Raw genomic sequence first — 25246 nt, forward strand, 5'->3', positions numbered from 1 at the left:
AAGAGGCTCAAAATCGAGTAAACTATTCATATTTATAAAGTAAAACTTTACTTAAACTGAAATTCATCTTCGATATCATCTTCGATACTTTTAGAATCATCTATACTTTCATAACTATCGTTTGAACACAAACTCTCGGTGTCATAACTATCGTTTGAATGCAAACTCTCGGTATCATAATTACTCTCATAATCTTCAAAATCTTCAGTTGAATATTGACTCATATTTAATTAGTAGAAAAAAAACATTACCATCGATATCTATATACATTTTTTCATAAACAGATTCAACTGCTACATTTTTTATATTAAAGGTAATTTTAAAATGATCCTAAACTACAATTGAACGAAATGTCATTTCACCTGATATATTAACATCCTTTATTTCATCAGGATTTATATCTTTAGGGTTGTTGAAAAAAATACAAATTTCTCCTTGCATATTACAGATGGTCTTATCTTTTCTTTCTAAAGCTTCATCCATAAGGTTTTTATTTTTTGATACCTTTTCTTGTTTCATTGCTTTTTCTAGTTTTGAATATATTGCCAGAAGGAGAGGAGAAACTTTTGTTAGAGATACCTTAATTGATGTTCTTCCAGGTATACTAAAAGCCCTTCCACTGAAGTAAATTGAAGAACTCATCATATCCACCATAATTGTTTTTATCCAATAGTTGTTATATTTATCTTTGTTCAATTTTACATCCTTGACATATTTCTCAGTATCTTTAACAAATGAAGAGATTGATTGAAACTTGTCTTTTGTGTCTTGAAACATTGTATTTATTAAGTGAAAAAGTTGGAGGATAAAATGGTTTTAAGCACAGATTCACCTGTAAAATAAACGAAATTTTCATCAAGAAAATTTTAGTTTAAGCACAGATTCACCTGTAAAATAAATGAAATTTTCATCAAGAAAAAATTGTAGGTTAAGCACAGATTCACCTGAAAAATAAACGAAATTTTCATCAATAAAATTGTAGTTTAAGCACAGATTCACCTGTAAAATAAACGAAATTTTCATCAAGAAAATTTTAGTTTAAGCAAAGTTTTATTATATAAATATGGTGAATACAACGTACTGCGATGTTTGTAATCACGAATATAAACATTATAGAAAACACCTCCGAACCAACAAACACACATTTAATCTATTTCATCAAATATCTCTTCTTGAGTTGGAAAGAAAACATTGTGATATCTGCTGAAAGGATGTTTTGAAGAGTAGTTATAATAGACATCTTCAATCACAAAAATACAAGAAAAATGAGTTTAAAGTAAAGGGAGACTATTATATTGAAAACACTGATGGGGCATTTAAAGGGCATATAAAAATAGGGATTTTCAATTTGGAGAACCCGGTCCATCATCAATAGTTGAATCAATTGAAATAGTGAAACCTGATGTTGAAAAATTTATTAAAAAGACATTAAAAGAAATGAAAACTTTAAAGTTTTATACGGGAGTGAAAATGAATATGAAAAGACAAGATGAAGAACAAACTCCTTATATGAGAACAGATCTTCATTTTATAACATCATTTCAAGATTTTTTGAATAGTGGGGTTTATGAAGAACTATCAAGACAAGAGGAGGATGTTGATAATACAGTGGTAGGAAGTGGATTCAATATTAAAAAAAATCATCTTTTTAGATATACACATTCTAAAATCAAACCCTCTTAAAGCTTCTTCTTATATTGAATTACCAAAAGAAATAAAACGAAAGAAGGCAGTTGTTAATATTAAGAATAATGATAATAAATGTTTTCTCTGGTCTGTTCTTGCTCACTTACATCCACCAAAATGTAATTCAGAAAGAGTAAAACAATATATGAAATGTGAGAATACCTTGGACATTAAAGATTTTAAATTCCCAATGCCACTAACAGATATTCCTAAATTTGAGAAAAAGAATAATCTTTCTATTAATGTGTATGGATTAACGGATACAAACAAAGTTCAAATATTAAAAATTTCAAACAACTATAAAAATGAAGAAACACACATTGATCTTTTATATTGTAGTGTTGGAAAGAATTCACATTACACATACATCAATAATTTATCAAGATTAATCTCTTCTCAGGTATTCAGAACAGCAAACAAAATATATCCTTGTAAGCGATGTCTTAATTCATTTCATACAAAAGAACGATTAGAACAACATTCAAAATATTGTAGTAATCATAAAATCAGCTGTAATTACAATGCCTAAACCTGGTGAAAAGATTTCTTTTGAAGATTATAATAAATCTATCATGCACCCATTTGTGATATACGCTGATTTTGAGTGTATCCTTAAAAAGATAAATACTGCTTCTCCTAATCCAAAAGAATCATATACAAATAAATATCAAAAACATATTCCTTGTGGTTTCTGTTATTATATCAAATCATCTGTTGGAGAAAAGTATAATAAACTTGAACATTATAGTGGAAAAAATGCTTCACAAGAGTTTGTAAAACGATTAGAAAAGGATTGTATAAGACTAACTAAGTTAATGAAAGAAACAAATGAACCGATGAAATTAACCAAAGAAGAAAAATTAGAATTTAGAAAGAACAATATCTGTCATATTTGTGAGGAGGAAATTGAGGAGTCTAAAGTTAGGGATCATTGTCATCTTACTGGTAAATATAGAGGTCCCGCTCATTCCTGTTGTAATCTTAATTATAAATTACCTTCTTTTATTCAAGTCTTTCTTCACAACAGCACCAACTGTGATACACATCTATTTATAAATGAACTTTCAAAAACACCAGGGAATATTTCTGCCATAACAAACACAAGTCAAAAGTATATTTCATTTACAAAAATGATATTCACAAAACCTATAACTCGTATTCGGTTTCTTGATTCTTACAAGTTCATGTGGGAACACCACCAGCCAACCTCGCATCAAATCTTAGCTCCACGGGCTCTTTTCCAAATCTTAATTCATTCTTTCCAAAAGAGGAAATTCTAACTAAAGAGGAAATTCAGATTAAAGAGAGAATTCAAAGTGAAGAGGAAATTCTAATTAATGAGGAAATTAATGAAGAAATTCTTACTGAAGATGAAATTCTAATTATACAGAAAATTCGAACAAAGAATGAAATTCTAACTAAAGAGGAAATTCTGATTGTAGATGAAATTCTGATTAAAGAGGGAATTCTAACTCGAGAGGAAATTGAAACAAGGAATGAAATTCAAAGTAAAGAGAAAATTCTTACAAGTAAGGGAATTTATCCTTATGGTTATATGGATTAATTTATGAGATTTAAAGAAACACAACTTCCTTCAAAAGAAAGTTTCTATAATAACCTTTATGAAGAAGAGATAAGTGATAAGGAATATAAACACGCACAAGAAATTTGGAAAATATTTTAGATAAAGAACCTTGGAGAATATCATGATTTGTATCTAAAAACAGATGTTTTATTGTTAGCTGATGTGTTTGAAGCTTTTAGATCACTCTGTCATAATAAAAATTGTTATGTATTAGATCCTGCCCACTATTTCACAGCTCCTGGTTTAGCTTGGAGTGCAATGTTGAAAATGACAAAACAAGATATAGATTTAGTCAGTGATGTAGATATGCTTTTGATGATTGAGAATTCTAAGAGAGGTGGAATATCACAAGTATGTTCAAAAAGATATGCTAAAGCAAATAATAAATATCTTCCAAATTATGAGAGTGAAAAAGATAGTAATTATTTGATGTACTTTGATGCTAATAATTTGTATGGATGGGCAATGTCTCAATCTCTGCCTTATGGTAAATTAGAGTGGGTGGAAGAAAAGGATTATGAAAAGGCTTTGATGAATATTGTTATTTCTTCTCAAGAGGAATTGAATGAGGAAGAAGAAGGTTATTATTTTGAAGTTGATTTGAGGTACCCAAGTGATCTTCATAATAAGCATAAAGATCTTCCTTTTGCATGTGAGAAAGAAACCCCAAAGAAAGAATGGTTAAGTGATTATCATAAAAGTTTTAATATTAAAGGTAAATCAACAGAAAAGTTATTAACAACATTCTATGATAAAGAGGGATATGTTTTGCATCAAAGGAACTTGAGACAATATTTATCTGCTGGGTTGAGAGTAGCTAAAATTCATAGAGTTTTAAAATTTAAACAAAGTCCTTGGATGAAAAAGTATATTAAATTCAATACAGATACGAGAACAAATACAAAAGTAAAATTTGAAGGGGAATTCTATAAATTGATGAATAATGCTGTCTTTGGAAAGACAATGGAGAATGTTAGAAACAGGCAAAACATTAGATTTGCAACATCTTGGAAAGAAGCTTCTAGATTGATAAATAAACCAAGTTTTGAGAGAGAAGAGGTTTTTTCAGAGAACTTTTCTGCTATTCATATGAAAAAGGAAAGTATTGTCATGGATAAACCAATTTATATTGGAACAGCAGTTCTTGATTTATCAAAGATATTGATGTATGATTATTTCTATAATGATTTAAAGAAAGAGTATGGTGAAAATGTTTCATTGTTGTGTATGGACACTGATAGTTTTATTCTAGATATAAAAACTGACGATGTTTATAAAAAGATATGAAGAAAAATATTGGAGTATATGATACAAGTAATTTTAGTAAGAAGAGTGAGTTCAAAAAAGAATTACAAGGTTATTGGTAAGTTTAAGGATGAGTTGGGTGGAAAAGTAATGAGTGAGTTTATTGGATTGAGAGCAAAGGCATATGCTTATAAGTATGGTGATCAGATTGATAAAAGGTTAAAGGGAATCAAGAAATATGTAATAAAGAAATCAATAACTTTTAGAAATTATTATAATTGTTTGATGAATAAGAAAGAAGAATATAGGAAAATGAATACAATAAGAAGTTATAAACATAAGATATATAGTGAAGAAGTAAATAAAAAGGCATGAGGAGCCTTTGATGATAAGAGATTTATTTTAGATAATGGAATAGATTGTGTTCCATATGGATATTGTATGATAGAGTGTATAAAATAGATTGTGTTCCATATGGGTATTGTATGATAGAGTGAATAGAATAGATTGTGTTCCATATGGACACAAGTTTTAACGATGGGAAGATGGGTTACGGTTTTTAAGGGCTACCGCCGCGTTTTTCACAATATATAAATGGTCGAACCAAGTATTAGTCAAACTAAAGAGTGGAGAAAATCTCAGTCTTGGTATATATTGGAGGATGTCTTGTAATGTCCAAAAAAATAGTCTTGTCCAAAAATAGTCTTGGAGGATGTAAAGAAAATAATAAATATCTTTGAATGGACTGAAAAATTTGATGGTTATCAATTGAACAATGGAAAAATAATTTACTACAATCTCAAAATGATATGCAACTCAGGAGGTGGTCAGATGAGATCATTAAGAGAAGTTTATCATTTCGTAATGGCACAAAAGGGGTATCTTAAAAAAATATAAAGATTCAAATGTTTTGTTTTTAAATATTTTAGATGGGGATTATTGTGCAAAGAAAATTAAACTATTGAAGGAATTTGAGAATGAACAAATGTTTATAGGTTCAATGAGTGAGCTCAACAATATGCATCGGTTATTTGATAACAAGTGTCCCGAGGCTTAGACGTTTCAGATATTTCTTTCGAATCACCTTTAACAAATCACATTACCACTTTAGTACTTGAACAAATCTTTATCTTATTGCATGGATTCTTTGAAAAAAAAAAAGTGTCTCCAGGTTAAAAGGGGAGACAAATAAATATACCTTGGGCTAAAAAGGGGATTTATTTTTTAGGGAAAAAAAAAGAAAAATTTCATTGCTGAAAATCCCCCATTCATTTACATGGGGAAAAGTGAGCCAGAATCAGTATTCTTACCCTACTGATATACACTAACTTGGAGAGAATTGGGGTAATTCCCTCACCTCAAACGCCCTTTGGATTATGATCGTTTTTTCACCTCAAAACCTTCTTGGGCACACCGCAAGGACAACCACCAGTTTTCAACTCATTCCATCCAGCGGTTCAGGAGTAGATACAAGTCAAACAAACTAAAAAAAACAAACAAACTAAAAAAAAACAAATGCATGAATCACCAGGATAAATGGCCAAGACCAGAAACAACATCAATGATTTTAAGAAAACAGTGGGACTGAGTCAATCGGACAAGTGTAGGTTTTTCAGGGTAGAAACAAAAAGCACGAGTCACCTCCTATCGGGAAGTAAAACAAAAAACAAAAATTAACTCATGTCAGAACAGTTGAACACACAAAGGCACAATAAAGTACACTGAGGAGCATTGAAGACATACCAAATTAAAATTGACATTTATTTCAGAGCATGTGAAAAAGGATCAATGTATGCCTTCACATGAGATTTGTCAGGGACAGTCCTACAGAACATGCACAGAGACAGGAAAATCAAGATGTGCACATTATGTCACAAAAACGACAAACGATGCAGGGGTCTATAAATTCAAGATCGAGTGTGACCACCTTGGGTGGCGATGCATGCTTGAAGTCTATGGGGCACAGATAAACACAGGCGGCAGATCAGAGGTTGTCGTATTGCTCTCCAACGGAACTGTAAAGCTGCAGTAAGCTCTGCAACATTGTGTGGCGAGTTCATTTGATGATTGCTTCCCAAACCATAACACCACCACCTCCAAAATGGTCTCTCTCAATAATGCAGTCTTGAGCGAAACAGTGTTCTTGCTGACGGTACATGCGAACACGTCCATCTGGAAAACTGATGTGGAATCTTGATTCATCGGAGATGACGACGCTTACCCACTGTCTTCCACCCACGTTACAACCAGCTGCAGCCCATCGTTGTTGTGTCAAGATGTGTCACCGAGGAGTCATCCCCTCGTTCCAACGGTGGTTGCGGCCGTTTCTCATTCTGTCCTGAAGCAGTTGCGGAGGTCACTGACGACGATGTATCGGTCTTGTCTTGCTGATGTCACACATTATGCACCAGGACGAGGACTGTCACTGACCTTTCCTGTGGCTCTGTTATCGGTTCTGTCTTCAAAAACTGTTGACTGGTGGACATAAAAGTGTCGAGCAACTCTTTGACAGATTCCACTATTCAGCATACAAATGGCTTGGTTCCTCTGACCATTCGTTTGATGCGGCATTTTAATTGACAGCCTCACAACTATGGCAACCTGTGCTTTTATGGGGTGTGGATACACACGTTTCCCATACAGCAAGTTTTCTTTTTAACCACTGGTCACCATTTCCAAGATTTGCCATATGGTTGCAGTCAGACTCAAACGTCCATACACAAACCGGACTTAAAGACAATCAAACACCCATTAACAGACGTCCATCATGCATATTTAATTACTTACTATTTTGATCCTTTTAAACATGCAATGAAATAAATGTCAATTTTAATTTGGTATGCATTTTCATTGCATCTCAGTATATGTGGAATAACTCACTGACATCTGCAAAAGTTTCAATATCAGTTTCAGAAAACTCACGGAAACATGAACCAAAAAGCAATAATTGAAAACGAGGAAGTAATGCTCACGTTTGACCTGATTATCCCATTGAGCATGGCCATAGAAAACAAAGCATTGCAATCGCATATAGTACTTCGACACAAAAAAAAAGAAAAGATGACATTGCTAATTGAGGTATCAGTGCCGAGTAATTTTGGCCTAAACACCGAAATCTAGGAAATGAACAAATACCAGGATCTCAAAAAAGAAGTCAAAAGATCCTGGAAGTTGAAGAGTGCCAAAATTGTACCAATGATTAGACCAACGGGAATGATGAAGGAGGACCTTTTTTGTATGGAGACAGGCAGAAATGATAAAGAGGACAGACAGACAACAAATACAAGACAGGCAGCAGTCTATACCCTCTCTTCAGACCTTGACAAAAATGACAGACGAGTCAAACACTTGGAATAGGTCTTTTAACCCTGAGAAATATTTGTCTGTCTCTGTCCCTTGACAGTACTGCAAGTTCTCTCATCTACTTTCTCAACAACTCTCTCAAAGAAGTTCAATCACTCAAACTCTTGGGTCTCACTCTCAGCCATGAACTCTCTTGGGCAGGCCACATTTCAAAGTTGGTCTCCAAAGCCAGGTGCCAGCCGACTGGGCACCTTCCGTCATGCAGTCTTTCCTCGACACACAGGAAGTCCAATCCACCGACAAGGCTGTTGTCCAGAGCTTGAGGGAATACTGCTCTCCCCTCTGGGCTGGTGCCCCTGCCTCACACCTTGCTCAGCTTGAGGCTGTGGAAACCAAAGCCTTCAAGATTATTGGAATCTCTTGCGATGGAGCTGAGCCGATGGGCCTATCACTTCACAATCACCGACAGGTCGTTGGTCTCTGTCTTCTTCTGCCTCCTTTCTGGTCTTGCACCTTGTGCCCTCTCCATGCGTTGCCACACCTCCCCCTCCACCCCACCACAAGTCTCCAGGAATCTGTAGGATGCATACAGTACACCAGCAACCCCCTTTTTGTGAAACTACAAAAATCCAGAACTACTGCTCATCCACACTCATTTGTTCCTCTTTCTTCCCCCCCACCCCCACTTGTGGAACCAACTTCCATACTCTCTTCAATCTCAATCTTCCCTCCAGGTCTTCAAGACAGCTATTCACTAGCATGTCAAATCATCCCCCATCCAACACCATGATCTTTTCTCCACCGATGAAACCATCTTCCACCCTTCGCAAAATTTTGCTTCTGTATTCATCTTGTCTACCCCTTGTGTTCTCCCCCACCCCTCGTTACCTGCATCCCTTGTTTGTCCAACACTGTCTATCTTCTCCATCCATACTGCTGTTGGCATTTCCCCACTCACGTTCAGCTTCATTTTCATGATATTGCGGTCTGATCCGTTCTGTGTTGTAGCTCTTTCACAAGTCTGTACCATGTATACAAAATTGTTTTTTTTCTTATGGAGATCTTAAAAACCATCCCTGGGAATATGACTACAAACAAACTTCCGGTGTCAGCTGTTTGGGGGCTCGGTAACAATCCTGAAAATAGCCCTCCGAACAAAACTTTGAGAACAAGATAACTTCACAGCTTGGTCCATGAATTGTGATCCATTATCGAAATGGAGGTGGATACTTCCAGCCCTGGGCTTCATTGCACCTTCTGAAACCCACATATGGAGATTCCAATCAACAACCGACGCACGCACACACACGCGCACGCACACGCACGCGCACGCGCGCGCACACACGCACGCGCACGCGCGCACACGCACACGCGCACACACACACACACACACACACACACACACACACACACACACACACACACACACACACACACACACACACACACACACACACACACACACACACACACACACACACACACAATCCCAGTGATGGGGAAAAGTTTAAATTAATTCATCAATCTAAATGATTTCACGGACTTTGAAAAGATTCATCGTGTTGCTCTTGGTTTCACTCAGAGCCAAAGCTCTGAAGTAATCACACCGCCTACCGCAAAATGTTGATGCAACATCAGGTGACGGGGGTGTAATTGGTCGAAAAATAGGGGGAAATATCCTGCTTGCAAATTAAAATTTGGCATCAGCATTATTCATGCCTGCTCTCCCATTATTTCAAAAGTGATTGTTGAGGTTTTCAAATGCAGCACAAGAAGCGGCCACTGTAAACAGGAGACAAACCACGGTTTGCAAAATAAAATAGATGACTTCCCTTCCAAAGAACTACAACAAAGAAAGAGACCATTTGGGCCATCAAGCCTGAACAATGGTCACCAACCTATGACGATTTGTTTTTTGTATTTGAGTCAAGTGTCGTGGAAGAGCGAGAACACTGAATGCATCAGGAAACAACAGGACAAAAGTAACAGAGAGAGAGGGGAGTGGGGGGAATGCCAACAGTGGAGTTGAATGACAAAATAGAGGGAGACTTAGACAATCAATAGGGTGGGGAGGAATGGGGATGGACAGTGTGGATACAGAAGGAAATTACTCTCCTCACCCTACCACTTCTCACCAATCCCCCGTTCTCCCCCATTTCCCATCTCTAAATGTCCGTGCTCTATCCTGTTTAAAAGTTGAAAGGCAAGGAAGGAAGCAACAACACAGACCACATTTAATGTCTTTCATACTACTCATATGCCTGGTGTTGGCATAATGGTTAGGGTGGTGGGCTTGGGATCCTAGGATCCTGAGTTCAGATGTGTCGGTGATTTGCCATTGCCTTCACAGCAGTAATTTGGGCAGGAATTTGTTCAGGGTTCCAGCGATAGCTCGCCTACTCTATGCGAAGGACACCGAGGGGATTTTTAACGTCCACCAACTAATGTCGGTAGATGGGTTTCCCAGTTTAACGACCATCAAAGGGATGGCACAACATTGAAGATTCACCCAGTCTGTGAAACACCAGGATGACAGCTTATAGCTGGGGCAGAGATTCAAACCAAGGCCAGACAGCTTAGAGAGTGTGCATACCTTGAGTGCATCCTGTCAGCGCAGGTCATACCTTAAGACATTATGAATAAAAACTGCGACTCCATGTTGTATTTATACATTTAAAATGAATCTTGTTTGGTATCATGCATTTATTTTGGTTGAATGCTGAGCTTTGCCTGTGCACTGAGCTTTTCAAAAACAGTGGGAAGCAGCAGCCGGAAAAGGGAGACAACTGAATGCGAGAACGTACAAACACACACACAAACATTTTAAGGCAATTTTCCCTTGCTAGAGCAGCGTTAGCCTTGCGGGTCCCATTATAATCTTCCATCATGGTTCCCCATTTTGAGGCAATGTTGTTTATGGCCGGATGCCCTTCCTGACGCCAATCCTTTTTAGTCGCCTCTTACGACACGCAGGTACCTATTCTAAACCGGGGCACACACAACACCGCATTATATAATAGAACATTACACCAAAATACTTTTTTTTTTTACATTAAATAGAATTTATCTCAAAAACATTCAAATAACAAGACTATACAAAAGTGTGTAAGTGCAGTGGTGTGTAGTATTTTTAAAACCTTCAGCAGCTGTGTGAGGGACTGTAAAGCCTGTTTGCGTACGGACAGGGCTGGATCACGACAGTGCTCCTGCAGCAGATCCAGTTGCGATTTGTTGAGAGGCAACAATTCATGACAAAGAAGAACCACCAAAACCTGGTCAAAATAGCAACAGAGTTTAGAAAAAGGGAAAAAATGAGAACTGATACAATTATCTGCATAAAGTAAAGCTATTACTTTAAGCAGGTCGACAACAATAATTGCATAAAATTAACAAGGTCAGAAGGGCTGGCAGAGCTTGTAGGTACAGTGCCTTCAGAAAGTATACACACCCCTCGATTTTTTCACATTTTGTATTACAGCCTGAATTTAAAATGGAGTAAATTAAAAAAAAAATTGCCGCTGATCTACACAAAATACCCCATCATGACAAAGTGAAAACATGTTTTTAGAATTTTTTACAAACTAATTAAAAATGAAAATCTGAAATGTCTTGCATCAATAAGGATTCAACCCCTTTGCTATGACACTTCAGATGGAGCTCAAGTGCAACCAATTTCCTTTGATCATTCTTGATGTCTCCACAACTTGACTGGAGTCCACCTGTAGCCAATTCAATTGATTGGACATGATTTAGAAAGAAACACACCTTTCCATACAACGTCCTACAGTTGACGGTGCATGTCAGAACAGAACCTCTACCATGATGAAGTCCAAGGAACTGTCTGTAGAATTGAGGAGGCATATATCTGGGGAAGGGTATAAAACAATTTCTGGAGTGTTGAAAGTTCCCAAACGCACAGTGAGCTCGATCATTAGGAAATTGAAAGAATCTGGAACGACCCAGACTCTTCCTAAAACTGAGTATCTGACCAAATTGAGCAACTGGGCAAGAAGGACCTTGGTCAAGGAGGTGACCAAGAACCCAATGAACATTCTGACAGAACTACAGAGTTTCTTGGCTGAGTTGGGAGAACCTGCCAGAAGGACGATCTCTGCAGCATTTCACAAATCTTGGCTTTAAAGGAGAGTGGCCAGACAGAAGCCACTCCTGAGAAAAAAGAAAAGCACATGACGGCACGCTTGGAGTTTGCATAAAGGCACGTGAAAGGCTGACAGTACGAGGCAAAAGATTATGTGGTCTGATGAGACGACAATTGAACTCTGGCCTGAATGCAAGGCTCTACGTCTCGCAGAAACCAAGCACAGCTCAAAACCCATCTCACACCAGCCATACTGTGAAGCATGGTGGTGGCAGCATCATGCTATGGGGATGCTTTTCAGCAGCAGAGACTGGGAGACTTTTAAGGATGGAGGTAAATGAGTGGAGCCAAATACAGGCAAATCATTGAGAAGAACCTGCTTCAGGGTGCAAAAAAACTTGGACTGTGGCAAATATTTACGTTCCAATAGGACAATGACACCAAACATACAGCCAAATCAACACTGAAATGACTTCAGAACAAGCATGTGAAAGTCCTTGAATGGCCCAACCAAAGCCCAGGCTTGAATCCAATTGATAATTAATCTGTGGAAAGACTTGAAGATTGCTATTCACCGACACTTCCCATCCAACTCGACAGAGTTTGAGCAAATCTGCAAGGAAGAATGCGAGCAAATTCCTAAATCCAGATGTACAAAAGCTGATACAGACATACCCAAGAAAAAACTCGAAGCTGTAATCACTCTCAAAGGTGCTTCTACAAAGTATTGACTCAGGGGGTTGAATACTTATTGATGCAAGACATTTCAGCTTTTGATTTATAATTAATTTGTAATAAAAGTCTAAAAACATGTTTTCACTTTGTCATGATGGGGTATTTTGTGTAGATCGGTGACAATTTTTTTAATATCCTGGTTATACGATCAGTAACATGATGAATGTCTGCAACTCATGTGGCAAGACTATGGATGTTAGCATAGCGAGCAATATAAAATAAAAAGGTTCAATAAACTGAAAAAAATAATTGAAGTGATAGGCTGACCTCTTCTGTAAGGATTGAACACTTTTTCCCCAGTCACTTCACAAACTGAAAGGGCACTCAACAGTGCGCATACCTCCGCCACACAATTCCTGATCCAATAGAACATATCAGGCCCCATAAATTCTTGAAATATCATGCTATATATCATTTTCAGTACCATCTCTCAATGGTGAAGAATCACTTAAAAAAATTAAATGTCTCGTATATGGATCTGGATCTTTACCAAAATCGAATCAATTCGTCCTCCTCACACACCCGTATCCACCAAGTTTCATACAAATCCGTCCACAACTTTTTGAGATATCGTGCTCTATATCAGATTAGCCCAATCTCTCATTGGTGAAGAAGCACTTAAAATTTTTTTTTAGCAGATCCGGAATCGGAGTGCAATGGGGAGGAGAGGGGGAGGGAAGACAGCGCGAGGGGGAGGGGAGGGAAGACAGCGCGAGGGGGAGGGGAGGGAAGACAGCGCGAGGGGGAGGGGAGGGAAGACAGCGCGAGGGGGAGGGGAGGGAAGACAGCGCGAGGGGGAGGGGAGGGAAGACAGCGCGAGGGGGAGGGGAGGGAAGACAGCGCGAGGGGGAGGGGAGGGAAGACAGCGCGAGGGGGAGGGGAGGGGAGGGAAGACAGCGCGAGGGGGAGGGAGGGAGGGAAGACAGCGCGAGGGGGAGGGGAGGGAGGGAAGACAGCGCGAGGGGGAGGGGAGGGAGGGAAGACAGCGCGAGGGGAGGGGAGGGAGGGAAGACAGCGCGAGGGGAGGGGAGGGGAGGGAAGACAGCGCGAGGGGAGGGGAGGGGAGGGAAGACAGCGCGAGGGGAGGGGAGGGGAGGGAAGACAGCGCGAGGGAGGAGGGGAGGGAGGGAAGACAGCGCGAGGGGAGGGGAGGGGAGGGAAGACAGCGCGAGGGGAGGGGAGGGAGGGAAGACAGCGCGAGGGGAGGGGAGGGGAGGGAAGACAGCGCGAGGGGAGGGGAGGGGAGGGAAGACAGCGCGAGGGGAGGGGAGGGGAGGGAAGACAGCGCGAGGGGAGGGGAGGGGAGGGAAGACAGCGCGAGGGGAGGGGAGGGAGGGAAGACAGCGCGAGGGGAGGGGAGGGGAGGGAAGACAGCGCGAGGGGAGGGGAGGGAGGGAAGACAGCGCGAGGGGAGGGGAGGGGAGGGAAGACAGCGCGAGGGGAGGGGAGGGAGGGAAGACAGCGCGAGGAGGGGAGGGGAGGGGAGGGAAGACAGCGCGAGGGGAGGGGAGGGGAGGGAAGACAGCGCGAGGGGAGGGGAGGGAGGGAAGACAGCGCGAGGGGAGGGGAGGGAGGGAAGACAGCGCGAGGGGAGGGGAGGGGAGGGAAGACAGCGCGAGGGGAGGGGAGGGGAGGGAAGACAGCGCGAGGGGAGGGGAGGGAGGGAAGACAGCGCGAGGGGAGGGGAGGGAGGGAAGACAGCGCGAGGGGAGGGGAGAGGAGGGAAGACAGCGCGAGGGGAGGGGAGGGAGGGAAGACAGCGCGAGGGGAGGGGAGGGAGGGAAGACAGCGCGAGGGGAGGGGAGGGGAGGGAAGACAGCGCGAGGGGAGGGAGGGGAGGGAAGACAGCGCGAGGGGAGGGGAGGGAGGGAAGACAGCGCGAGGGGAGGGGAGGGGAGGGAAGACAGCGCGAGGGGAGGGGAGGGAGGGAAGACAGCGCGAGGGGAGGGGAGGGGAGGGAAGACAGCGCGAGGGGAGGGAGGGAAGACAGCGCGAGGGGAGGGGAGGGAAGACAGCGCGAGGGGAGGGGAGGGAAGACAGCGCGAGGGGAGGGGAGGGAAGACAGCGCGAGGGGAGGGGAGGGAAGACAGCGCGAGGGGAGGGGAGGGAAGACAGCGCGAGGGGAGGGGAGGGAAGACAGCGCGAGGGAGGGGAGGGAAGACAGCGGGAGTGGGAGGGGAGGGAAGACAGCGGGAGTGGGAGGGGAGGGAAGACAGCGGGAGTGGGAGGGGAGGGAAGACAGCGGGAGGGGGAGGGGAGGGAAGACAGCGTGAGGTGGAGGGGAGGGAAGGGGAAGGTAGCGCGAGGGGAGGGGAGGGAAGGGGAAGGCAGTGCGAGGGGAGGGGAGGGGAAGGGGAAGGCAGCGCGAGGGGAGGGGAGGGGAGGGGAAGACAGCGCGAGGGGAGGGGAGGGGAAGGGGAAGACAGCGCGAGGTGGAGGGGAGGGGAAGGGGAAGGCAGCGCAAGGGGGAGGGGAGGGAAGGGGAAGACAGCGCGAAAGGAGTTTTCGCAACTATTTCTGATTGTTAAAAAAATTGTTGTGGCCTGTTCCAAGTCGAGGAATGGTTGAGGAGGTCAAAAAAAATGGCGGCTTCAGACCCCAGCGAGGTAACTCCAGACCCCAGCGAGGTAATAAAAAAAAACCACAAGCCTCACGTCTCGAGGGGTTCCCCACGCGAACACATGTGCTCTGCCCATTGGAGCTTTACACAAGCTCGCGTGGAGAACCCATCCGGTCCGAATCCATAATCCTGCCTAAACTTTGTCCGTCGCGGGATCGGCAACATTCACCGCGCTCGTTTCCGGACCGGGATTCACTCCCGCAAGCGAGCACGTGGCGGCCTCGTGCGTTGCACAGCACAGACCTCGCGCTCGCTGCTGGGCGAAACCCAGCGCAGTCCCCGAAACAGGTACGTCCGCTACTCGGCCCTCGTCTCTCTGTCGCCATTCCACCCACGCACACTTGCGTGTTACGACGCTCAGACTGCACTCCATTAAACTCACATTCACACCGGGAGACGCGGCTGCATGCTCACGCATGCCGACCGACATTTCCCTTACACACAGCGACCTTACACACGCTGTCTCCCTCACACTCGGCCGCCCACTCACTCGCGCTATCGATCCCCTTGCACACGTGGCCCCACTCACTCGCGGCCTTTCACTCACTCCCGTGGTTTGTTCCACGCACGGCGTGCTGGGAGGCACGTACTCCGGCACACATACAACCACACCACTCACACACGGGGACACACTCACACCACAGTGCCACCACAAGGGACAGCCACACTGGGGATCAGTGCCACCACAAGGGGTTCCGGGGTCTCTATACCCCCCAAGCTCTCCGTGCACCCGTTCGCAGCACTCCTCCCCTCGACCTCGCAAAGCACGACCGAACCCACCTGGTCATGATTCGCCTCAAGGCGGCATACTCCCTCCCCTCGTTCCTGGAGAAGGCCATCCAGCTGCTCGCACCGAGTCCCTACACGCTCCGCGAGCTCACCCTCATCGTCCTCCACTAACTCTGTGTGTTCGTAACCAGCCCCGTCCAATTCACCCTCTATCTCCCGTGTCTCTGTAGATTTATTAGTTTCTGTCGTCTCCTTGTGTCTCTTAGTCTCTGCTTCTTTCTGGCGTCTTTCCCTTATCTTTACGTTGGTCAACCTTGCTTTCTCCTTAAGTCGCTCCCGTCCTTCCCTCTGTTTCACTCCTTGCTCTTTCACGATCTCCGCGTACCTCATCCTTGCTTTCCGTCTTAATTGTTCTTTTTTCTCCCTCCCAATTCCTTTCACCTCGTGTCTTATCTCCCTCGTGCACGTCTCAGTCACCCTAATTAGTTTTTCCCTCTTGGTCACCTTTACACTTCTCGCCCAACACGTCCCCCGAATTATTTTTTTGTTCCCCCCTTCACTGCGGGCCTGACAGCCGTTGCACTCCCCCCCCCAGCTCGTTCGCTCCCACTCGTCGCGTCGCCATTACGCACTCCGCTGTTATTGCTTTCATGCCCGCCTGCAGGCTTCGGCCCATTTGCTGCATCTCACCCTGCATTTTTTTTAATTTTTTTTGTGTTTGTTTCCATTTGTTTATTCACTCCATCTATTTTGCTGTTTATGTTCGCATTCATTGCCGCCAACATGGCGCATAGCTGGGCCATGTCGGGTGTGCCCGGCTGAGACGATTCGTCCAGGATCGGGGGGTTTTGGCGGCGAGGGGGAGGGGAGGTGTCAAACACCGCGGCCGCTGCCGCACCCATTACGGGTTCTGGGTTCGGTTGGGGAAATTCATCCTGTGTCACAAGCATTTCCTGCACGGGGATCTCATCTTGGACCATGGATTCTACCAATTCTACATCCATCTCTAATACCCCCGGCTCCCGCTCGCCTTGAGACTCCATCTTATTTCTCGTAAGGGGTTAATTTAAATCGCTCGTAATTTGGAGGGAATCGGGGGTCGCTCCTCTCACCCCGGGACCGATTCCCCGTGAATTTAGCTTGGAGGCGGGAGGGATTCGAATCACACTCCCGGACACCAGTGTTGCGAATTCGCGCCCACCGGCGTGCGAACGGCCGCGTCACTCGAATAGCGACCGCGTCGCCCACCGGACGGACAATTCAGTCGTGACCCTCCGGGAACTATCGCCCGGAGCCAGTCACGGGTGGGCCTTTCGACCTCACCACAATCGTGCCAATCGGCCACCCGCGTAGGATAGGGTTGTTCGCCAAACTCTACGAACCAAAGTACCCACGCGGATGGTAAACCGGGCGATCGTAGCTCGCCGCAGGTCGACTCCGGACATGAACTGCTTAAGCGGTGCGTTCGTGCTACAGTGATAACCGAGAGGTGTTATTGTCGGCCTCGACGGTTCGGATTAATTACCGGGTGTCCTGAGCCCACTACGAACCCTTTACGTGAAGCAGGATGGAGGGCCAATAAAGAAAAGACGAAGCGAAATGGGAAAACAGTTCACACAAAGCACACTTATTTCCCGGCACACGGAAAACACATATATACAGCCAAACAGTCAAAATCACATATGGCAATCAAAACAAAAGCAACAACGACGCAGAGTTACTACCGACTACGCGCACACACGGCAACACTTATACAGTTCTACTTTACAGACGGCGCCAACACACATTTACTCAAAAGCAAAGGAAAGAAGCCACCCTCATAGACAAGGGGGCAGACGGGCCTGTAGGCCAATATGCGCGCGTGACCTGAAGGAGCGGCCAGGACCGCGAGACCGGGGGGGGGGGGTCCTACCCGCGTCCTCGTGACACGGACGAGCCGCAGATGTGGCCGCGTGGCTGTGCCCCGACTCCGTGCTCCTTGGCCGATTTCGTTGGCACAACGTTTGGAGTGGGGTGGGAACGGGGCCCCCTTTTTGCACTATCTCAGCACGGGGGGGAAAGGGGGAATTGTTGATGCCCTGGGGGAGGGAGAATGGCTGGCTGGCTTGGGTACCGCGACGAGCGATCCCACACCGCGACCTCGTCGCCGACCGCCGTTCTTCTCGCCTTGGACCCGAGCTCCTTGGCCTCTTCCCACAACTCTTCTCAGCCGACTCCAGAACCCAACTCGATGCCACACCGATCACTTCGCCACCCGACTCGACTCTCTGCCACACCGATGACTCAACTCGCTCTCCACCCGACTCGACTCACTCTCATACCGATCACTTCGCCACCCGACTCCACCCTTCCTGCCACACCGATCACTTCGCCTCCCCACTCGACTCTCTGCCACACCGATTACTCGACTCACTCTGCACTCGACTCGACTGACTGCCATTTCATAGGCCGGCAGGAGAAAACAATATGCAAATATCCGGATCAGGATGAACTCGGGGGCGGAGCCACGCTCGCCCATTGGTCGGAGGAAAGGGGGCGTGAATCTCCCCTGATCCTAGAATTCGCATATATCGATTTCACACAGATGCGCCTGGAGGCGGGGCCAAGCTGCTCCGCGCTTGCTAATTGGACGGAGGGGAAGTGGGCGTGTAGCGTTTGTGATCCGAATTTTCCTCGGAAAGGCCGTAATTTGCGCTCGCGGCTCGGTGCGTATCGCTGAACGGGCCCAAGACAGCCCGACGCTCAGTGTTCACAGGTGGTGCGGGAATGGCCGTAGAAGGAGGTGAGGTTGGTGGAGGGTTTTTAGTGGTGGTTTGATGGTTATGGTGCCGTTTGGGAATGACGATGATGCGATGATGTGGGAGCGAGTTGTGAAGGTAAAGGTCGTGGCTGTTGGAGTTGTTGTCCGACGGTTGGAGCGTGGTTGCAGTTGGTGACGATGGCTGGCGTGGTGGTTGTTGTGTGATGGCGGTTGAGACGTGGTTGGTTCAAAATAAAGATAGAACAGAAAAAATGGCTAACTCAAAGCGTCGCAGCCCGGATGAATCCCATAAATTCCCTCTATACAACGGGTTTGGGGCTAACGACACATGTACTTAGAGATATCTCACCTTCGTGGTATAATGCGAAGTTACACAGCCATAACAGTATAGATACTCATCGCAGATCTACCTATAAAAAAACAGTTTGTATGTCTGTCCCCCTTCATAATGACGATTTGCGTCTGGTTTTAAAGGCCAATCATTTAACATGACTGTGTTCACTCTGGTCTATTTTCAGGATATATATATATATATATATATATATATATATATATATATATATATATATATATATATATATATATATATATATATTTTCCACAAAAGAGTAATTAAGTCTTCGATAGGAATTAGAGACAGCATCTTGCAAATCGAGCCTCAAAAGCAGTGCACAGAAGTTTTTTTTTTTTAGTAACAATAAATACAAGGCGATGAAATTTCCTTCATGTGATGTGCAACACGCCGAGTAAAACAAGTGTTCCTTTACATCTGTAGGATTTCTACTAAATAAAGATGATATAAGCACACCTGACGCTCGGCTGAGACGTCAGACTTTGGCATGCTTACGAGGCTGTACCGTCGAAATGAAAAGGCCCAGAAGATAAGAAAAAGACTTAAAAAATTTAAAAAAAAAAAAATAAATAAAATAAAAAAAATCGGGTTACATTTGTACATGTCGTGTTTTAAAATAAAGCTTTTTCTTACTCAGAAATATCACATCTTCCAGTCTCTGAATATTTGGAATAAAATCATTCCAACCCATCATTTTTGATGGCCTTTTGTACGAGTTCTATTGTAAAATATGCACTACCTTACAATATAAGCAAATACACATTACATGGACATTACAGAGTTCATTCATTTGGCCTCCACTGAATCAAGATATTACAAATACCAAAAATAAGATTATCACGAACTACTACTTCTACAACTTCCACTAATCCGTATGCTGAACTCAGGGGCTTAATGACCCCACAACTGTCGGTCTTCAATCTTCTGCAAACATTCATGTGGGCTGAGGCCAATCTCATTGGCACGAGTCTTAGGTGTCCTCAAGGACAGTGGCAGGCTTGATGACCGTAGTAAAGGTTCATGGCAAATTCCATGGAGATATGGGCCGGTACGTGTAAACTTAAATGGCGGACATGTCCAAACAGGGAGTGGCACATCCTTGCAGTATCGAGTGTGATCGGGACAAGTCCAGTGATCTCACAAAAGGTTCTGATTGGATTTCTCAACTGCTATGCAGAGCACCTTCATAACTGAAAAAAGTTCAATGTATTAATTTGACTCCTTCGTAAATAATATTTTTACCATTGTTATTGTGGGATTTAAAGATACTTGTTTTAAACTATGATTCCCTTATACATAACATATCGTTATGTTTGTGGGGTAGATGGAGGAATTTCAAAGGAAAGATGGGATTGTATAGAGTAGCTTGGTCCGTGGACGTGTAGGAGACATCTCAATGTAAATTAAGTATGGAAAATGAGCTTTTGTGTTACGTGTCCCCACATGGGGGATGGTGCTGTGTTTATTAGGTAGGGGTTAAGGATAATTTCTCCCAGCATGTAATTGCCCCCATGACCTTTTCCTATGTTTTTGTATTTCAAGACCGGCGATAAAAAGGGATCATGTCCTTAAAACAACAACCGAGCTGCACGTCTAAGCAGACAGAAAGCCCTGCCTCCACGGGGACAGCGAGCAAACCACACCCCCGGAGTGGATGATTTATGGATGTGACATCAGAGAAAAGAGGAAGGAGTGAGGATCGCAGTCAGAGTCTCGTGTTGGGTGCCAAGAAGGCAGTCAAGATGAAGGCCCGGAGCTGGACAGAAGAGAGGCAGGATCGGTGCTTGAAAGAGAAGGACATTACGGATGGCTTTCCCTTGACACAGTGTGGACGGCTGCACGATTCTTGTGTTCGTGCTGAGGCGAATTGGCTCGCGTGGTGGAGCAAGACGCTGGCCATTGACTATTGGCTGGATCGCGTGGGACCAGCCTCAAAGCCTCATGTTGTGCGATCGGGGGAAGAGACTGTGCAATCACGCAGAGCAGCGGCGTTGGTGAGGGTGATCAATGAAAGGTTGTACGGCAGTTTTTGAGACTTGGCATTGAGAATTGCCGCCGGCATTGCCTCCTGTACATTTGCCTGCCCAGAGAGCGGTTGGTCACCATTTTGGGTACAATTTCCCACACAGTGACGAAGCGGTTTGGTGACCGACAAGTTCCCGAAACTCACCTATTGACACACAGACAAGTGCCGGGATAAAGGAGTGATTTTTCTTTGTTTTATCTATCCTCTTGTCTGTATTCAAGTCTGTGTGGAGACACCTCAAAATTCGACTTAGCTTATCTCGTGTTCCGTTATTGGTTCACGAGCGCCAGCCAGAGTGACCACTCTATTCGTTATGTCTGTGTGCCTGTGTGTCTGTCTGTCCAGAGCATAACTCCGTGGACTTTGATCCGATCTTGATGAAACTTGATTATGTGTTCGATATCAATGTCGAGTTGTGTTTTCCTGGATGAGGGCATGCTACGCCCATTGTGCGTGGAGCCACGCCTCAAAAAGCCATTTTTAGGGGGTAGTCGGATTAAAAATCTATCTTCTCTGAGGGAATTGACTGAATGGAATAGGTTCTTCGGTATTTGAATAGCAAAATGAATTATCTAAAACTTGTCGTCCGATTTTCATTTTCGTCCCAAGGTCAAAGTCATAAGGTCAAAAACATAGAAAATTGCGAATTTTGACATAAAAATCATACGACCGCCCAAACTTTGAGAACGAGGATGACAATATTTTTTATGCACAATCTTGAGGTCATTCACCACCTAAAGTCTTGAAACCATTTTGCTCTATCTCGAACACCTTGCCCGTGGCGCCCCCTTCAAGTTTGTTTTTACGCTGATTTCATCAAAGTATGGATAATCCGAGAAGTGCGAAATGCCATATAGCCTATATGACATTCTATTGTCCCTGGAATGTTCCAGAGGAGGGTTTGCACCAAAGGTCATAATCCTTGACCTTTAAAGGCCACAAAGGTCAAATTTTCAAAGTTGTGGGAATCGAACCGGGTTTTTGACCTTTGACAAACTAACTCCAATAAGCTATAGCACGTATCCTGTTTCCTTATTTTAATGACCACAACATTGTTTTGTGACCTTTAAAGGTTATGCAAAGGTCAAATTTTGAAAGTTGTTGAACGAAACCGGGTTTTCGACATTTTGCAGTTGTTGATTGAAGGCCACTATAATTAATTATAACTTGGTAAAAAATTATCACATTGTCTCATCCTTGACTTCTGAAAAAATCTACATCGTCAAATACTGCTCATGAACCATTGTCTTCAGACTTGTAATTACCACCATTGAAAATATTTGACTTCTTTTCATTACACCCTGTATTTAAGTTGCTTGTGTCTGTCTGTCTATTCGTCGTGGATTTCAGATAAACCCCCTTGTGCTGCGATTCCATCTGCTCCATTCTTGCCACCCTTTCCTTCCCGCACATGCCAAAATCTCCGAGAATCTCGGCTGTAAGCAGCCTCCAAGGGAGAACTGTTTGGTCATCCGTCCAGGTAGGAGCTAACCCACTGGACACGACAATATCAAATTTATTCAATGAATATCACAAACATCGGCACAAAAAAGGACAATAGAGGAATGCTGTTTTTTAAGTAAATTTCTCAAGCTTGCTTTCCAAATGCTCGAATTTCTTCATCACCTTTGATAATTCCACCACCTCGATTGTAAGAGATATGCAAAATCAGAATATATCATAAATGTGTTGAAATTAAATTAAGAAAATTGTAGAGGAATGAATAACATAATATAAAGCAAACCTGGAGTGCTGCTTTCCGCACACTGAGCTTCTCATCACCGACCCGATTCTGCAGCATTTCCAGAATTTCCTTTCCTGCAAAAATACAGATTATAAGGAGACAAAAAAAAAATACAGGTTCTGAAATTCAAAATCAGTGGTAAATCCGAAGGCACTTTAACGAAATGGGCACCTTCTTTAGCATCCGATGCCTCCCCAGATTCTGTAATTTCAACACTTTGGAATGTCCCAGTGCTTTGCTGAACTGTTGGAGGAAAAAAAAAAAGATGGGGAAAACTTACACGCACGCACACACGCGCGAGAGGGTGAAGGAAAGGAGATAGAGATAGGGGCCACTCGGTTATGTTTTACAATAACAGCAACAAGCATTACACTATTGTTGAAGCGCATTAAGACAAGGTAAGCCTGTTATTCCCAGAATACAAATTAGGTGGGTCAGGATAATAACAAATTGAAATGAAGAAAGCAAAAAAAAACAAAACAAAAAAAAAATCACCAACAACAGACGAAAATATCTGTGATCACAAAGCGATCGCCAAGGGTAAGCCTCCCCAAGCTGTTAGGGTTAGGGTTAATTCCGACTTACCCTTATAGCCCGTGATCAAATGATGGATCCACAACCTCTATTGGTCGAACTCTACTCTGGCACTGAGAATGCTGAGAGATGTGCTGGTACCATGTCTGACTTATTTCCAGTTGTTACTGGAGTTCGTCAGGGGTGCGTTCTGGCACCCACACGTTTCAGCACTTGTATTGACTGGATTCTGGGGAGGATGTCGGAGAGATCAAGCTGCGGTGCATCATTTGGGAATGTCAAGACCTCTGACCTTGATTTTGCAGATGATGCAGTCATCTTTGCGGAGACTTTAGATATCCTTTCGGGGGCCCTCGAGATGCTGAATGAGGAGTCGGAGCCACTGGGATTACGGATTTCCTTGGTCAAAACTAAGATCCAGGCTTTAAGTGACATATTAGATGCTGCTTTCTTGTCTGTACCTGTTTGTGGCGAGGATGTTGAGGTCGTGGAGAGATTCAGTTACCTTGGCAGTGATATTCATGTCTCTGCTGGCTGTGATCCAGAGTAAAACAGACATCTGTGTCAGGCCTGGGGAGTCATGGATTCATTGGACCATGGGGTATGGCGCTGTCGGTACCTGTGCAGGAGGATGAAAGTCCGAGTCTTCAGGTTCTTGGAGCTTCCAGTCTTGCTCTACAGATGTGTGACTTGGACTTTGACCAGGGATCTGAGATGGACACTTTGGTACGAGGTCTCTTTGGAGAATCCTTGGCTATTGCTGGTCGGACTTTGTGTCCAACGAGCAGTTGCTGAGATAGATTCAAATGAGATTTGTTACCAGCATAGTCCGTGAGCGTCAGCTGCGGCTGTACGGACATATGGTTCGTTTTGCTGATGCTGATCCTGCTCACCGGATTCTCTCAGCGAGGGAGTCTCGTGAGTGGAGGAGGCCAACGGGCCAACCACACATCTCGTGGTTGATCGGCATCTCAAGGAGATGGGGATGAGCCAGGCGTCTGCCTGGGGGATGGCCAGACGGAGGCCCCCTGGATGCAGCGACGCGCTGCTCTGGTGCATGCTCCCATACCTGACCTGAAAAATGATGGCCATATTTTTTCGGACCACCATCTGACCTTGACCTTCAACAACTAGGGACAGAGTAAATTAAGAAAATGCGTCACCATCTACAATCTATCCACAAAACTGATTATGGAAATCGGAGTAAAATTATTCAAGTTATGATCAAAAATGTGTTTGTTCATTGGTTCACCATCCCAAAAAGTAGGTCAAGCACACTAATCAAATATCAGGTGCACAATTTCAGTGCAGGTACACCATTATGATGCAAGATTATGCTGGAAGGCCAAGCAGTCTGAGATTCCACATTGACAAAATTGAGCAATGACAAAAAAAACGTTTTTCTTTTCAGATCACCATTTGACGTTGACCTTTACCGGGCGTAGTGGCGTGCGCCTGTAATCCAGCTACTCGGAGGCTTGGGTTGGAGGATCGCTTGAGGACGGGTGCTCTACGCTGGGCTGCGCTATGAGAGGGTGTAGGGCAGCCCGGAATCATGGCGAAACCCAATCCTTATCCCTGTGTCGTAAGAGGTGACCAGGGTTGCGTCAGGAAGGGCATCCGGCGTAAAACCTGTGCCAAATCAGTATGCGGATCATAACGGATGATCCGCTGTGGCGACCCCAAACGGGAGCAGCCGAAAGAAGAACAACAACATTTGACGTTGGCCTTTAACCCGGAGAGGTGTGATGTAAATCAAGTTTAAATGCGGCTTGCTCTGGCGATCAATGAAGGGCAATTTTGTTCTGAACAGACAAACCTCAGTTG

The 25246-nt window shown here is 43.9% G+C and overlaps 1 protein-coding gene across 2 annotated transcripts in view; it reads right to left on the reverse strand.

The window, feature by feature from the left end:
* Positions 1-25246, reverse strand: part of NCAPD3 (non-SMC condensin II complex subunit D3) — a 248830-nt gene that overhangs the window by 149363 nt on the left and 74221 nt on the right. For both annotated transcript variants that reach the window (XM_085893013.1, XM_085893010.1), the window contains exons 12-14: positions 23057-23128; positions 22886-22959; positions 10957-11091 (exon numbers count right to left, since the gene is read on the reverse strand). In XM_085893013.1, the coding sequence (XP_085749139.1) occupies positions 10957-11091; positions 22886-22959; positions 23057-23128 (281 nt within the window). The remainder of the gene's footprint in view (positions 1-10956; positions 11092-22885; positions 22960-23056; positions 23129-25246) is intronic.

This window comes from Eptatretus burgeri, chromosome 1 (genome assembly GCF_056783735.1).
Source record: "Eptatretus burgeri isolate ZD-2024b chromosome 1, Ebu_testis_v1, whole genome shotgun sequence".
NCBI lineage: Eukaryota > Metazoa > Chordata > Myxini > Myxiniformes > Myxinidae > Eptatretus > Eptatretus burgeri.